Source organism: Pyrus communis, chromosome 10 (genome assembly GCF_041283825.1).
Source record: "Pyrus communis isolate YQ-2024b chromosome 10, ASM4128382v1, whole genome shotgun sequence".
NCBI lineage: Eukaryota > Viridiplantae > Streptophyta > Magnoliopsida > Rosales > Rosaceae > Pyrus > Pyrus communis.
Window position 1 is genome coordinate 29,887,941 of NC_142574.1, and position 17,020 is coordinate 29,904,960.

Consider the following 17,020-nt stretch of genomic DNA (forward strand, 5'->3'; position numbering starts at 1 on the left):
AATTAGGGTAATGGAAGGGAGACTAAAATTTTAAACCAAATCATGTAATTATTGATAATTGAATTATAGATAATGTAAGGGAATAAATATGGTCCTTATATAAAATATGGATGGCTTCTCTTTTATCAAAATCATGCATTTATCTATTTTAATCACTGTTCTAAAAATCTTTGCTTAGCCGTAAGCGGTTGGTCAGCATCTGGATTAATCCTAGGCTTTTGAAAATAAACTGTCTAGGCGGCTGCCTACCCCGTCTAGACTCACCTAGGTCGCGACGCTCACTTAGACAGAAATCAATAACTTTCATTTTATATTATATTATAATATTTTATAATCTATATGTCATTTTATTTTGTAATTTATATATTACCAATAAAATTATGTATTTTTTAAAAATAAGCAAACACTTATTATACGATACATGATAAATTAATTATTTAAATCCGTCGAGTTCGTCGATGGCTCCGCCTTGACCTCGTCTAGACCACCTAACCGCCTGGACAATAGGCCCAACGACATAACCAGTAACAAGGCTAGGGTGATTAGCATAGGAAGAATTTTAATTGTTTGAGTTTAAAAATATTAATAATTTGGACAATTTTATTATTTTTAATTGTTATGGTCCATCTAATAAATAAAAATTCTGAACACTAAGACTATTTTTAAGAAAAGTAAGAGTTAATAAATGTTGCCAAAAGTATTCTGAAATAAACGTGATTTTTGCAATAACTTGAATTTATTAAAGAAGTCTTGATACAACTCATGAACAATGTGTATGTACCTTTAGTAGCTGGTAACTTCCACCAATATGTCCTTTACCTTTAAAATATATTTGTTGTTTCTTGTGCTTTGCGAGTTGATGGGAAAGGATCCCTTTCCCTACTTGATGTGTATGTCTTAACTAAAACCGATATTTAATAATATAAACTATGTTGTAAAACAGTGGATGTCTATTTAAAGAATTAAATAATAGGTCATTCCATTGTCTAAAGCTTGCTGCACACTACTTCTATTTTCTATATAAATACAAACTTCACACAACATAAGTAAGAAGTTCACGAAAAAGGAAGAGATATAAGAGAGGAAGAGGAGATGAGATAATAGATAGAGTTATTTTTGTACTTTTATTATTCTAAATTATAATGAAAGCAATACTGCTGTCCCGATGACGTACTCTAGTCACACTAACTGTAGAGGAACCTCGTAAATTTTGTATCTTATTTCATTTATTCCACTGCACACACCGTCGATTTTACAATACGTTATTAGCACGAGAAGCTCTTGTATCAGTGGAAAGCACAACGCCACAAATTATGTTCACCTCTGTTGCATGGAATCTCACAGATAAGAAAATCTTTTCATTTCATCTTAAAATCTTTGTACTACTGATTTTTCGAAGCAAATATATATATGTTGTTGTATGACTGTATATCAACCTTTGCAAAAGTAAAAAAGTACATACTCAAAATTCAGAGAGAATCTAACCATGTAAACAGCCTCGGAACTCCAACTTGCAGACATCGGATTAAAATACTTTCTTTTTCAAAGTTGTTCGTCCGCCCATTACCTACAACATATCAATTTTTCAGAAAATTTCAACGGTGCGATCATCGCAGATGCCTGAAATACCAAACCAGTTTCTAATTTCCGCAAAAAATTGGATAGGCACCTTATGAGTACCAAAACTCAATTTCGGTAGCTCAGATCGAAATTGTTTCTTCACAAAAGTTGTTCGGTATCCTCTTATCCATATCATACTAAAATTTGAGCTAAATTTAACACTTTGATCTTCCCATAAGTTGCAGACACTCTTGACTCTAAAACTTATGGGAACCGTTTCGACTTTTTCGAAATTCACTGGAGGAGGAACACTAATTGGAACTTATTGTTACTATTAGTTCCTGAGTAACTAAAATGACTTAGAGTTGTGAAATGAAAAAAAAAAAGAAAAAAAAAAAAAGGGAAATGGGGCCAATGCTTTGGAAAGGTACGGTTTCCAAAAAAAAAAAAAAAACTAATGAAAATGACTTTAAAACTTTGAGTTTAACGATAAGGACAAAATAAATGGTAAAATAAATAGTACCAAGATTGACTTTTTAGTGTAAAAATATGGTTTTTCGTTAAAGTGAATAGTATCGCGAGTTTTTCGTTAAAACTCCAAAAAAAAAAAAAAAAGCTTTGGAAAGGTACGTCGCACCATGTGAAAGAAAACAAAAAGCAAAGGGTTTTTTTTGAAATTGTGCAGCATGTGAATGAATAAGAAAATAATAATAATAATAATAAATAAATAAGGTAAAGATTTTTGGATGGTGTTACACCATCTGAAAAGAAAGAAGGAAAAATATATATATATTTATTTATGTAAATGATGTTGGCTTAAAATTCTTTCACCAGTTCTATTTACTTTAAAGCAATTTATTTACCATGGACAGTTTTACCGCCTACTGCTTTAAGTTTTGATTTATGTGAATGGTGCTGAATTAAAGTCATTGTCACAAACTTTATTTACTTATATGCAATTTATTTACTATAACTGGAATTACCGTCTATTGCTTTAATTTATTTGTTGGAGAGGTGGAGGTAGGGGGTTAAGTGTCCCATGGCAAACCATGGATACATTGCAATGTGAAGGGATAGCAATGGCTGGTAATTACTCATACTTGAAGCAAAGGGCATAGGCTACGGTTTGTAATAATACTTGAGATCGATTGTGGTTTTGATTTGTTTCCCAGGTCACTTTAAATGGAGGACATGAAGCACTGTGCATGCACCGATCGACAGCTGCACAACACTTGCAGAAGACGACGTGGTTCAATTATTGGATATATCAAATGAGGGTAATGGAAAGGAGACTAAAATTTTAAACCAAATCATGTATTTGTTGATAATTGAATTATAGATAATGCAAGGGGTCCTTATATAAAATATGGATGGCTTCTCATTTATCAAAATCATGCATATATCTATTTTAATCATTGTTCTAAAAATCTCTGTCTAGCCGTAAGCGGTTGGTCATCGTCCGGATTAATCCTTATGCTTTTAAAAATAAACTATCTAGGCATCGTCTGCCTACCCCGGCTAGACTCACCTAGGTTGCGACGCTCACTTAGACAGAAATCAATAACTTTCATTTTGTATTATATTATAATACTTTATATTCTATATGTCATTTTATTTTGCAATTTATATATTACCAATAAAATTATGTATCTTTTAAGTATAAGCAAACACTTATTATACTATACATGATAAATTAATTACTTAAATCCGTCTAGTTCTTCTAGGCCTCCGCCTTGACCTCGCCTAGGCCACCTAACTCCCTAGGAACTAGGCCCAACGACAGAACCATTAACAAGGCTAGGGTGGGTTCTAGCATAGAAAGAATTTTAATTGTTTGAGTTTAAAAATATTAATAATTTGGACAATTTTATTATTTTTAATTGTTATAGTCCATGTAATAAATAAAAATTCTGAACACTAAGACTATTTTTAAATGAATTAATAAGCGTTGCCAAAAGTATTCTGAAATAAACATGGTTTTTGCAACAACTTGAATTTATTGAAGTAGTCTTAATACTACTCATGAATAAGGATAAGGATTGTATGTTCTTCTACCTTTCGTGTCCTTCCGTACCTTACTGTTTGGTATGGTCACGGTTAAATCACGTCAACATTTTATATTATTTTTTTATAAAGATAATAAGACAAAAATAATAATAATATAAAATATTGACGTAACTTAATCATAACCATACAAATAAAAAAGCACAGAAAGGTACGGAAAGTGGGAGAGCAGATATGGGTACGTAGCTTTAGTGGCTGCCACCTTCCACCAATATCCCCTTTTGCTTTAAATATATTTGTTGTTTCCTTTGCTTTGCTAGTTGATGGGAAAGGATCCCTTTCCCAAGTTGATGTGTATGTCTTACTGTCTTAACTAAAACCGAAATTTAATAATGTAAATTACAAATTACACACACACCTTTAGAGAATAAAATATAAGAAAAACTAATAAAAAAGATTTGAAAATTTTGAGTTTTAACGATTAGAATAAAATAAATAGTAAAGTAAATAGTACCATGATTGATTTTTTAGTGTAAAAATTTGGTATTTTGTTAAAATAAACAGTATCGAGAGCTTTTCGTTAAAATTTCCTAAAATATAATTATTTCTTTGTTCTATCATAACAAAAAATTAAAGGAAGTAACGTAATTTCATAAAATAAAATTTTACTATTTTTTGTTTAGAGTAATGCTATATCTACTTCAATATCTTATCTCTCCACCCACCTTATATTTCTCCTATCATAAAAAATGAAAATACACATAAACTCTATCCTCACCTACCATTATCTCCAAAATAACCCTTGCTTAAAAAAAAATTATAATTTAAAGAACAATTATTATTAAACAAAATTGTTCCAAAATCCCAAATTACAATCCGGGTTCTAAGTGTGGAGGTGGAGAGGTTTATGATATATTTTTCTTTTTTAATTTACAGAGCTTTAATGAAAAGAGTTTAGACCAACTTTTTTTTTAACAAAAAAACTACCCATCACTATTATTTAATGAGAAGAACTTGAGATTTAATGAAACGGACAAAAGTAAACATATGACAGGTCCAAAAAAATTAAATTCCGCGGGCTGAAATAAAGCCCATCATGCAACATCAAATCTTTCTTCCTGCTTTGCCCGTAACAGGGGTTAACCCAAATCTGTTAACCCAACTTCACATTATTTACGAAATTGCCATCGAGCAGAAAAATGTCAAATAATCTCCGAAGGAGGAGAATCGTCGTGGCGGCCGACTGAGGGCAGAGGATTACCGCCCTTGATCAACCAATCGAGGGCGAAAAAGGAAGCTCCAGCGAGAATGGCGGTGCCCCAGGCGTGAGAGTACCATCTGCTGTAGTGCCTGACGGCGAACTTCCACCTCCCGAAGCGTTGCCGCGTCTGGAATTTCCGGGTCGGGCGGGTTCGGGAAGCGGACCTTTTGGCCCGAGAAACTACTAATGGGTTTGCTAGTATGGGCGTTGTTGTTAATCTCGGAAGGAGGAGCGTTTTGAGGTGTATCGGGTTTGGGTTCGGTCATGGCTCTGGTGAGTCGGTGCCTCCGGTTTTGTTTGTGTTTCCGGCTTTGCCCAAGAGGGAAGAGTGTTCTTTTTCTCTTATATATTCCGTCGTTTGCCACCTGTTCAGGTGGCTCACTCTAGCATCTGATGAACTAGGTTGGAGCGGCTAACCAATATTGACATGAATTAGTTTGTTTAGCAGTGCTTTTACAATAACCAAAGTGAAAATTCAATTGAGTCTGAAAAATCACTTTAAAATGTTTCTTGCAAAACACTTTAATGCTTTCTGGAAAAGCCACATATTTGGTGCTTCTTCAAAAACACTTATAATGCTTTTAGAACCAAAACAATTTCATCAAAAATATTTTCAATCATTTTAAAAACACTTTCAAACGAGCTATACATTAACAACATATGATCGATAACATTAATATTATCTAAAAGTGACTAAGTAATTGTAAAATTGATGTCATCCTTATCCTAAGAATCCTCAAATTATGTCTATTTATCGTATATCCTTATCTTGGGAATCCTCAAATTATGACCGTTAATCATATATTGTGCTACCAATTTTCATCATGTACTATTCATATTTAATTTAAAATAAAAGTATTTAAAATGATTTCTAGCTGCACGATATATGATGACCGGACACAATTTGAGAATTCTCAAAATTCTCACAAAGAGAATCTGAAAATGATCCTCATTCTTGCCAAGCTATACCCTTTTGAGAAGATGAACGTTTTTTGCAAGTTTACTAATTAGAGTAGCTCTTGCACCAAATAAGATTAGCATAAAACCGAATAAAATCAAAAATACAAAAAATCTTACTTTTGTAAACTGCTTTTAAAAAAAAGCCGAATAAAATTACGCCTCCAATGGATAGGCGCTACAATTGTCAAATTGCCCAATGAATGTTTTACACAGTAAGTATTCCAAAAGTTACTAAAAGGTTTAAAAAATCCAATGGGTAGTTACCTGCATAATTTTTCCATTAACAATAAAATTCTAACAGCAGCATGACTTTGTTTTGCTTCAAGTTGATCATTTGCGGGCTTCAACCTTCTTCTGTTCTTCGGCTTAAACAATTGGGAGTTGAACAATTACAGTGTTTGAAGATCCAGAACAAGAGAAATCGACACGAAAAAAAGAAAGAAAAAACGGAACAAAGAAACAAGCAATAAGTTGTGCTGGTCTCAAAAACATTACTAGCTTTTTCTTCTTCTCTCTTTTTAGCAGCTTCCGCCCTCTGCTCTCGTATAAGCGCTAAACGCTCTGCATGATCAACAAAATGATATCAATAAGAATTTCGAAACTATAGCGGTGAGAGTGCAAATCCAGCCCATAGGAGCCTCTTGTTCTTCTCTAAAGAACCCATATCTAACAACTTTTCAGCAGTAAAATGTGCAGCAAAAAATATTGACGAGATTGTAACTCGACAACAAAAATTACAAGGCAAACTGCAAGCCAATCCTTACGTCAGCTAACAACCGTGTCCTGAATCAGAGAGATTCTAACATGTAGCCGATTGTATATTCCCTTATTAGTATCTCTCTCATCACATGAATGTGTCACATGATGAGAGAGATACTAATAGGTACTCTTTGCAAACAATAATCACGACAAAATACCTAAATCTTTCCTTGCTTGTTCAGTTTTTCCCTGTTCTTGCAGCCTCATATATCTCTCGGGCTCTCTCTTTCTCCAATTCTTCTCTGAAAACAAATGAACAAAAATTGAGGATGTCAAAACCGATTAGGATAAAAGAAGAAATACGAATAGAACTTATAATCCACAGACAAACCTTTCACGCCTTGAGAGTTCAGTTGTCCTTCCCATCTGTAGAGCAAATAACAAATATTACTCCTTCACAAAATTCACTATCGGAATTCACAGCTATTGTCAAAGTAAATTGCAGAACTTACATCAACGCCTCGAGCTTTCACGGTCTTCGACTTTACCAAATTCGGATTTTCAATCTCAATAATCCCTTGGATCCTCTTCTTCTTCTGATAACATTATTTGCCAACACAAAAAAAAAGATTCACATTTATTACTTACTCATTAAAATCGTATAAACCAACCAAAAAATACAAAAACTTTCTACATAGATGACAGTTCATGTTCACTAACCTCCTCATGTCCTTCGGATTCATCTCCAGACTCCTCTTCGGAACTTGCCACGAAATCTACTTCAACTTCATCACGCTCAGCTTCTCGCTAAGGAAAACAGTAAATTAACTTTCTTAAACCGAAAAATCAATAGTTTCGTATCACCATATTGTATGCGAATGTGAGAGGGACAAACCTTTGAAAAAGTCTGCGGACGGCTTGAGGTACCAGCAACTGCAAATTTATAAATACAACAACAAAGATGTCAGAATTGCTTAATTTTGACAAGAATTTTATTCACTTCTGCGAATCAAACAAACCAATCAAAATTCATATCAATTACCTAAATTCAAAGTCAAATCGTTTTCATGTTCTAAAAAAATTGTAATATCAAACAAACCAACAATCAAAATTCAAATAATTTCAATTCAATCACTCATAAAACACAACTTGGTCAAACTACACCAGTACAATTTGTCAACTCAACGAGCCCAAGGGCCATAATCTTCTGTTTGGTTACCGAGAAAACCCCAGAAAGTTGGAGGAAAAGCAAAATTTAAACAACAAACTGGTTACTCAATAAATAAATAAATAAAGGAGTTTTAATGATAAGGGCCTGACACTATTTATTCTTAATCAAAAAGACATTTTGTGTATGAAAAGTTCATAATGGATCAAGCTCTTTTCTTTATTTACTCTTATGCCATTATTTTATTATTGTAACGGGGTCCACAATGATCTTGACATTTCTATCTGGAAATACATTATTTTACATGATACTATTTAACTTAAGCTAATTTGCTACCAGCTCTTTATACTTCTCTGAGAACAAACTTATCTAACCACCTAACTAATCAAGCTTATAATCTCAGTACAAGGGAGCACACTCTTAACCTTCAATACTTATACTCTTATCAAACTTTACTGATTTAAGCCAAGCAGCGCATGCAGCTTCTCCACAAAACTGTTAATGTAGGAGTTCTCAAGCCCTTTACTGGAAAGGAGCTCCCTCCACTGTGCATGGTTTCTCCTCACTTCCTTCCCCACCTCGCTCTCCTCATCCATCACATCTCTCACAGCCTTGCAAACACCCTCCTTCGTAAAATCCCCATCTTCCTCTCCTTTCTCAACCTCCACTCCAACTCTCAGATCACGACCCATCACTCTTGCAATGGCTATCTGATCCGCCGCGTTCGGCAGCAGAACAAGCTGGCACTCGCTCACCAGCCCCTCCATCAACGACGATGAACCACAATGCGTCACGAAGCACCCCACAGAAGGGTGCTTCAATATCAATGGTTGTTGCACCGAACCCCAACTCACAGCCCCTCTTCCTTTTACCCTCCCTTCAAACCCTTCCGGCAACGCTGACTCGATCGCTTCAACTCCCATCGGCGGCTTCAGTGCAGCGAAGAAGGGTAAACCTGTGAGCTCAAAACCCAACAACAATTCTTGAAACTGATCAATTTTCAGAACGCATTCAGTTCCAAACGCACAGTATATCACGCTTTTCACTTCGAACCTTTCAAGCCATTTTGCCCACTTCTCATCCAACACCGCAGTCGGAGTCTCTGGCACCCCGGGCCTGCGAGAAGCACCGGCTTTCTCAATTGGGTTTCAAGATAATCGCAGTACTTCCCTTCCATCTCCCTACAAGCCCTGAAAGCTGCCGCGTCTCGTTCAAGGAGATGATTTGGCGCTCGATGAATTTCTTCCCGCTGCCGAACTCCTTCAGCAGGAATGGCGCCAGCATTCGAGCTTCGTGTGCTGATAGCTTGATTGAAGATGGTGGAAAAGATGGCGGCGGGTTGATAAGATCGTTGATAAGATCATCTTCTGTCACACCGATTTCTCCATTAGTACTTTTCTTTCTGGGCTTCTCACATAACCCACAAATGCCGGACTAATAACGATATAGTTTATAGATTTAATGCCTGTACCTAGCTGACGTAACAATTTTGGCAACCATGGCGTGAAGTCGAAGAAAACAAAATTAGGGTTTAGTTCACAGATTGCTTGCAGGATTGCTGGCTGAGTGAGGTCCATGGCGGCCATGAGGAGAGAGTAGGAAGGGAAAGGGACATCGCTTGTGGTTTCGGCGCCCGGCTGAAGGCCATCGACGTGAGGGACGGTGATGGGGATGAAGGATATGAGATGAGGGTGGAGGTTTAAAGCCTGTAATTTTTGCTGGGTTTTGGTTGGTACGAAGAAGGAGATTCTGTGGCCTCTTTCGGCTAGCTTGTTGGAGAGGTGGAGGTAGGAGGTTAAGTGTCCCATGGCAAACCATGGATACATTGCAATGTGAAGGTATGGCAATGGCTGGTAATTACTCATACTTGCAGCGAAGGGCAAGGGCTAGGGTTTGTAATAATACTTGAGGTCGATTGTGGTTTTGATTTGTTTCCCAGGTCAATTTAAATGAAGGACATGAAGCACTGCATGCACCGATCGACAGCTGCACACCACTTGCAGAAGAAGACGCAGTGCCAAAAGCTAAGCCTATAGCTAGTGGACCCCCATCTTGTACGGGGTCTGTCGGTTCAATATAATTAGGTGAAAGATTTTCTTTCCTCCTAATCTATCTCCTCTTTCCTTTTCTATTTGAACCGTCACGATTAAATCACGTCAACATTTTATCTTGATTATTTTATAAAGATAAAAAGATAAAAAGTAATATGTGAAAAAAAGGAAGGGAAATGGATAAGAAGAGGAGGTGAGAGAATCCTACTTCGTTCAATTATTGGATATATCAAACAATAGTAATTGTAGGAAGACTAAAATTTTATATAAAATTGTGTAAACCAAATCATGTAGCTATTGATGACTAAATTATAGGTAATACAAGGAAATAAGTATGATCCCGATATAAAATACGGATGCGGGTGGCTCCTTATATATCAAAATCATGCATTTATCTATTTTAATCATTGTTCTAAAAATCTCCGTCTAGACGTTGAACGGCTGATCACCGTCTCGATTAGTCTCTAAGCGTTTGAAAATAGACCTTGTAAGCGTTCGCCTAGCCCACTCAGACTTGTCTAGGTTGCAATGCTCACTTAGACAAAAATAGATAACCTTTCATTTTGTCTTATATTCTAATACTTTATAATCAATATATCATTCTATTTTGCAATTTATGTATACGAATGAAATTATATATATATTTTTAAGTATAAACAGACACTTATTTCTATGATATATAATTAATTAATTACTTAAATCCGTCTAGTCCACCTAACTACCTAAGTGCTAGGCTCCGACCTATTGCCCGATTAGCATCTAACGTCTTTTAGAACCTTGATTTTAATTAAGATGAAGTTGAATTTAGTAAATTATAATTAATCCAAGAAAAGAGAGTTTTCTCCTCTTTACATCAAGTGTTAGACTAAATTGTGTCGAATGAATATACAATTAGTGACATCGAGTGAATCTGTTACTTTTGATTGAGTGATTCTCATATTCTATCCCCGTCTCCTTGAAATTCCTTAGTTGTTCCTGATCTTTCGCACGCATATAATAATATGATTAAATTAATTATTAAATGATTGATTTTTTTTTTTAACAAACAATATTATCTACACTAAAGGGGTAGAGGTGGGCTTAACCTCACAATGGGCTATCAATAATGTGATTCAATCAATTGTTTATTAAATATTATTTTCTCTATTCTTAATGTAATTTCTATAGAAGCCGATTTTATTATGTGAATTCAATTGCATTAATTGGTTTATGAAGGTTTCTTCTAGCATGATCTAAAATTATTCATTTACTTCAAATATTTAACTTTCCTTTTGTCAGTTTACGCATATAAATACATTTAAAATGTGTAAGTCGCGCATAGCACTCCATAATCCAAAAAATACCTTCTGCACTCGCGTGAGCGCGTGCGTAAAGGTTAGTATAATAGAAAGCGAGAGCCCTAATTTGGGGTCACGTATGCTGACAAAAAGTTTGGGGTCACGCATTTGACAAAAAATATTAGGATAAAATTGCCCCTCAACCAAAAAAATCCAAAAGCAGCTTAATATAATATATCAAATAATACAGGGGTAATTTGGTCGTCATAAAATATAATATAAATATAAGTAGGAAGAGAGAAAAGAATTAAAAAAAATGAAAGGATAAGTGAAAGTTGATGGTGCCCACGTGAAGTGGAAAGAAAAATATAATACAAAATAAGAAAAATGATGAATATTGCGTTCAAAACATCTTAAGAGTCGCATAGTGCCGGTGATACATTAGTAAAGTTTTTTTTTTTTTTTAATTAGTACCTTACAATATATTAGTAATAATGTGATTTAATCAGTTGTTTATTAAATATTATTTTCTTTATAAAAAAAGTCTTTCACACACAGATAATAATGTGATTAAATTAATTGTCAAATGATTGGGGTTTTTTTTTTTTTTTTAACAAACGATATTATTTATACTAAGGGGAAGAGGATGAGCTTAGCCTCATAATGAGTTAGCAATAATGTGATATTAAATATTATTTTCTCTATTCGTGTTTGGGCCCGAAATAATATTGTTGGCCCGAGCATAAGGTTGTGCTCGGCCCAAAGCTGTGTCAAATGATATGGGCTGCGTGATAGATTTCAGGCCAGTTAGCAGGGTCGGTTGATCCTAAGAAGGAGTAGTCCAGATAAATAAAAAGGGTCGAGGAAGTCTTGGTGCAACCAGGATTCCCGGCCAGCAAGGAATAAAGCCTCGGAAGGGGGGGAAAGTTCAAAGTCCTAATGGGAGTAGGTTTGTTCGAAGTAAAGTTGGAACGGGACAAGGACTCCCAATCCAGATAGGGGTTCAATTCGGTCTCAAGGAGTGGGTGCTATAAATACAAGAAATCATGCAACAAAAAATGACCTTGAATTCACATACAATTGCCCCGCGCAAAACCTCTCAAACACCTTGAGATTTTTTTCCTTTTCTTTTTCTGCCAACACACCTTCGGTTTGGATAAACAGCACTGTGAAGGCAACCGGCGAACATCTTCAGTTTGGATAAATAGCACTGCGTCGAGGCCGACTGGTTACCTATCCAAGTCTCGGCCGAGGAGGGTTTTCGAATCCTTATTGGCAGGAGTCATCTTATCAGCCTTCTCGACGAAGTAAGGTGTCACGAGTTACGACATTCGGCGTATCGGACGCCGAGTGATTTTATGATTGGGTATTCACAAGTGAGTTTTAGAGTTCGGCATTCTGACGACGAAACCACGTTCACTGTCAAGACATACATTACCTTTGAATATTTGTGTCCGTATAGTCTGGTGTCGATTTGACGTGCTTATACTCTTACGAATATAATCACGGTGATCGAATCAGGCACCGACGATTTGTGAACTTCGCAGAACTAGCAACCTCGTCTTCAGGCTCTAGAATCCAAAGACCGAGAGTGTTCATTCGTCGGTCGCAGTAGCAAGATTAAGAAGTCAGCAACGCGCTCAACGCGACTACAACGAATTTTACTCCTTGGCCGAGCTCGGCCGATGAGTTGGCAAGCCCCGCATTCAACCGAATGACTTAGTTAGCCGATTAGTTACTCGGCCTGCGCGCCACGTAGGTATTATAATTTATAGGGTCAACAATTCTTAATGTAAATTATATTGAGACCGATTTTATTATGTGAATTCAGTCGCTTTAATTGGTTTATGAGGGTTTTCTTTTAGCATGATTTAAGATTATTCATTTACTTCAAATATTTGACTTTTCTTTTGTCAATTTACATATAGATACAAATTTAAAATGTGTAAGTCTCACGTAGCATGTCGTGATTTAAAAAATACATTCTGCAAGCACGTGAGCGCATGCGTGAAGGCTAATTATATATAATAAGAGAAGAAAAGGCGAATAATGTTTTGGTGTCACCAAGCTTCAACAAAAAGAATTGGACAAAAATACCCCAAAACAAAAAACTTCTAAGGCATTCCAAAATAATGCATAAAATAAGGTAGCGACATTTTCATCATTTTAATAGTATTTTTTTTTTAATAATTAAATTATTTTGTGGGTTTTTTTTTTTTTAATTAATACCTCACAATAGACTAGCAATACTGTGATTCAATTTATATATTTTTAAAAACGTTCAAAACCTCTTAAGAAATATGTAATGCCGGTTATAAAAATGATGATTCACACGTGAATAATAATGTGATTAAATTAGTTATCAAATGATTGTTTAGATGTACTTTTAAAATAACTGAAAGCGCTTTTAGAGAGAATATTTTTTTGTTTCAAAAATATTTTCACTAAAAACATTTTTAGTTATTTTAAAAGAACATTCAAACGAGCTCTTAATATAAGTTACAAGTGCTTTCTAGAAAGTGTTTCTGCATGAACAAGCTAGGTGTTTTTACGGAAATAGATTGTCAGAAGCGTTTTTGGTTATCTGAAAACGGTTGCTTAATATTCAGCTAGATTATACAACTAACAATAGCTTAATATTTTAGTCCAATTTGCCCCCAAATGAGTCACAATCCAACAATTCAAACCACTGAATTTCCTAAAAATATCGTATCCAATCCGAGTCCCGACCTATTGATTTAAAATTGAAATTACCCAAAATTGAAATTGAAATTACACAGAGGAAGACAAGCTCACCGGGAACTGGGGGAGAGGTGAGGCTCATGGGCGTCGAGCTTCCTCGGATTTGTCGGGAGGAGGAGAATCGTCGTGGCGGCCGACGGAGGGCAGAGGATTACCGCCCTTGATGAACCAACCGAGGGCGAAAAAGGAAGCTCCAGCGAGAATGGCGGTGCCCCAGGCGTGAGAGTACCATCTGCTGTACTGCCTGATGGCGAACTTCCACTGCTCCCTAAGCGTCGCCGCGTCCGGGATTTCCGGGTCGGGCGGGTTCGGGAAGCGGACCTTTTGACCCGAGAAACTACTGCTGGGTTTGCTAGTATGGACGTTGTTGTTACTCTCGGAAGGAGGAACGTTTTGAGGTGTATCGGGTTTGGCTTCAGTCATGGCTGGTGAGTCGGTGCCTCCGGTTTTGTCTCTGTTTCTGGCTTTGCCCAAGAGGAACTAGTGTTCTTTCTCTTATATATTCCGTCGTTTGCCACCTGTCCAATTGAACACTTCCTCACTCTCGCATCTGATGAAGTAGATTGGACCGGCTAACTAATTTCGTCAGGAACGGTTCGTTAAAAGTGTTTTTAAAATTATTAAAGTAAAAATTCAATTGACTTTGAAAAAAAAAAAAAAAAAAAAAAACACTTTAAAATGCTTCTTACAAAACACGTAAATGGTTTTTACAAAAAAACACATATCTGATTCTTCTTCAAAAACACTTAAAATATTTTTAGAACCAAAACAATTTAATCAAAAACATTTTCTTTCATTTTAAAAACACTTTCAAATGAACTGTATATCAACTACATATGATTAATAACATCAATATTATCTAAACGTGACAAGCAATTGTAAAAATGACGTCATACTGCGCGGCGAGCAATTGCCATGCTATTCCCTTTTAAAAAAACCCGAAAAAATTACTCCCCCAATGGATAGGCGCTACAATTCTCAAATTGCCCAATGAATGTTTTACACAGTAAATATTCCAAAAGTTACTAAAAGATTTAAAAATCCAATGGGGTTTTACCTACATAATTTTTCCATGAACAATAAAACTCTAACAGCAGCTAGAGTTTGTTTTGCTTCAAGTTGATCATTTGCGGGCTTCAACCTTCTTCTGTTCTCTGGCTGAAACAATTGGGAGTTGAACAATTACAGTCCTTGAAGATCCAAAACAAGAGAAATCGACAAAAAAAGAAAAAGAAAAAACGGAACAAAGAAACAAGCAATAAGTTGTGCTAGTCTCAGAAACATTACCAGCTTTTTCTTCTTCCCTCTTTTTAGCAGCTTCCGCCCTCTGCTCTCGTATAAGCGCTAAACGCTCTGCATGATCAACAAAATGATATCAATAAGAAATTCCAAACTATAGCGGTGAAAGTGCAAATTCAACCCATAGGAGCCTCTTGTTCTTCTCTAAAGAACCCATATCTAACAAGACTTCAGCAGTAAAACGTGCAGCAAAAAATATTGACGAGATTGTAACTCGACAACAAAAATTACAAGGCAAGCTGCAAGCCAATCCATACGTCAGCTAACAATCATGTCCTAAATCAGAGAGATTCTAACATGTAACAGGTTGTATATCCCCTTATTAGTATCTCTCTCATCACGTGAATGTGTCACGTGATGAGAGAAATACTAATAAGTTCTCTTTGCAAACAATAATCACGACGAAATACCTAAATCTTTCCTTGCTTGTTCAGTTTTTCCCTGTTCTTGCAGCCTCATATGTCTCTCGCGGGCTCTCTGTTTCTCCAATTCTTCTCTGAAAACAAATGAACAAAATTTGAGGATGTCAAAACCGATTAGGATAAAAGAAGAAATACGAATAGAACTTATAATCCACGGACAAACCTTTCACGCCTTGAGAGTTCGGTTGTCCTTCCCATCTGTAGAGAAAATAACAAATATTACTCCTTCACAAAATTCACTATCAGAATTGACAGCTATTGTCAAAGTAAATTGTAGAACTTACATTAACGTCTCGAGCTTTCACGGTCTTCGACTTTACCAAATTCGGATTTTCAATCTCAATAATCCCTTGGATCCCCTTCTTCTTCTGATAACATTATTTGGCAACACAAAAAAAAGATTCACATTTATTACTTACTCATTAAAATCGTATAAACCAACCAAAAAATACAAAAACTTTCTACATAGATGACAGTTCATGTTCACTAACCTCCTCATGTCCTTCGGATTCATCTCCAGACTCCTCTTCGGAACTTGCCACGAAATCTACTTCAACTTCATCACGCTCAGCTTCTCGCTAAGGAAAACAGCAAATTAACTTTCTTAAACCGAAAAATCAATAGTTTCGTATCACCATATTGTATGCGAGTGTGAGAGGGACAAACCTTTGAAAAAGTCTGCGGACGGCTTGAGGTACCAGCAACTGCAAATTTATAAATACAACAACAAAGAAGTGAAGATTGCTTAATTTTGACAAGAATTTTAATCACTTTCTGCGAATCAGACAAACAAACCAAAACAATCAAAATTCATATCAATTACCTAAATTCAAAGTCAAATCGTTTTCATGTTCTAAAAAAATTGTAATATCAAACAAACCAACAATAAAAATTCAAATAATTTCAATTCAATCACTCATAAACACACAACTTGTTCAAACAACACCAGTACAATTTGTCAATTCAACGAGCCCAAGGGCCATAATCCGCTGTTTGGTTACCGAGAAAACCCCAGAAAGTTGGAGGGAAAGCAAATTTTAAACAACAACTGGTTACTCAATAAAATAAAAAATAAAATAAAAAGCTAAAAATTAAGGAGTGTTTGTCTTACGAAGATCTTCGGGAGTGGAGAACTGCCGATGGCCGGTGGGCTTGCTCTTGTACTTCCCCCTTCCCATCGTCTGTATTCAAACAGAAGAGGAAACGGCACAGGATAATTCCGGTTCAAACTCTGCACCAAAAAGAATCGGAAATTTTGGTGGATTATGGCGATGATTTGAGGGCTGGAGTTTCGATGAATTTCGACAGTGAAATCGAAAAACCCTAGTCGAGTCGTCCCAGGAATATCGAAGGACAAAGGGGTTTGTGAGCGGCGTGTTATGGAGGGAAATCCTTCTTTCACATGTACTTTGCTTTCGGTTTTATTGACTTACTCTACACTTCAAAATTTTAACCGTCCGCTTCAAAATTTTTATATTTTAAAGAAAATTAAAATCTTAATATTTTTCTGTATTAGTTAGATTAAACATCTGTGTCTTTTTAAAATTTGATTAAAATGCTTTGATCAATAGTCACCT

At 35.7% G+C, this 17,020-nt stretch overlaps 1 protein-coding gene and 2 pseudogenes across 2 annotated transcripts; all 3 read right to left on the reverse strand.

The window, feature by feature from the left end:
- Positions 1-5,902: 5,902 nt before the first annotated feature.
- LOC148693868 (uncharacterized) lies at positions 5,903-16,823 on the reverse strand (annotated as a pseudogene). Its single transcript, XR_015952131.1, has 14 exons — positions 16,555-16,823; positions 16,110-16,147; positions 15,935-16,021; positions 15,728-15,811; positions 15,607-15,641; positions 15,432-15,517; positions 15,010-15,075; positions 7,380-7,417; positions 7,205-7,291; positions 6,997-7,080; positions 6,876-6,910; positions 6,703-6,786; positions 6,281-6,346; positions 5,903-6,150 (listed from the first exon to the last, which is right to left on the reverse strand). The product of XR_015952131.1 is annotated as an uncharacterized LOC148693868 (transcript).
- On the reverse strand, positions 7,205-14,283 carry LOC148693869 (uncharacterized). Its single transcript, XM_088677501.1, has 3 exons — positions 13,777-14,283; positions 7,380-7,417; positions 7,205-7,291 (listed from the first exon to the last, which is right to left on the reverse strand). The coding sequence occupies exon 1, from the start codon at positions 14,143-14,145 to the stop codon at positions 13,801-13,803; it is 345 nt and encodes a 114-aa protein (XP_088533627.1). The 5' UTR covers positions 14,146-14,283; the 3' UTR covers positions 7,205-7,291; positions 7,380-7,417; positions 13,777-13,800.
- Positions 7,847-9,791, reverse strand: LOC137729730 (cyanidin 3-O-galactoside 2''-O-xylosyltransferase FGGT1 pseudogene; annotated as a pseudogene).
- Positions 16,824-17,020: the final 197 nt, after the last annotated feature.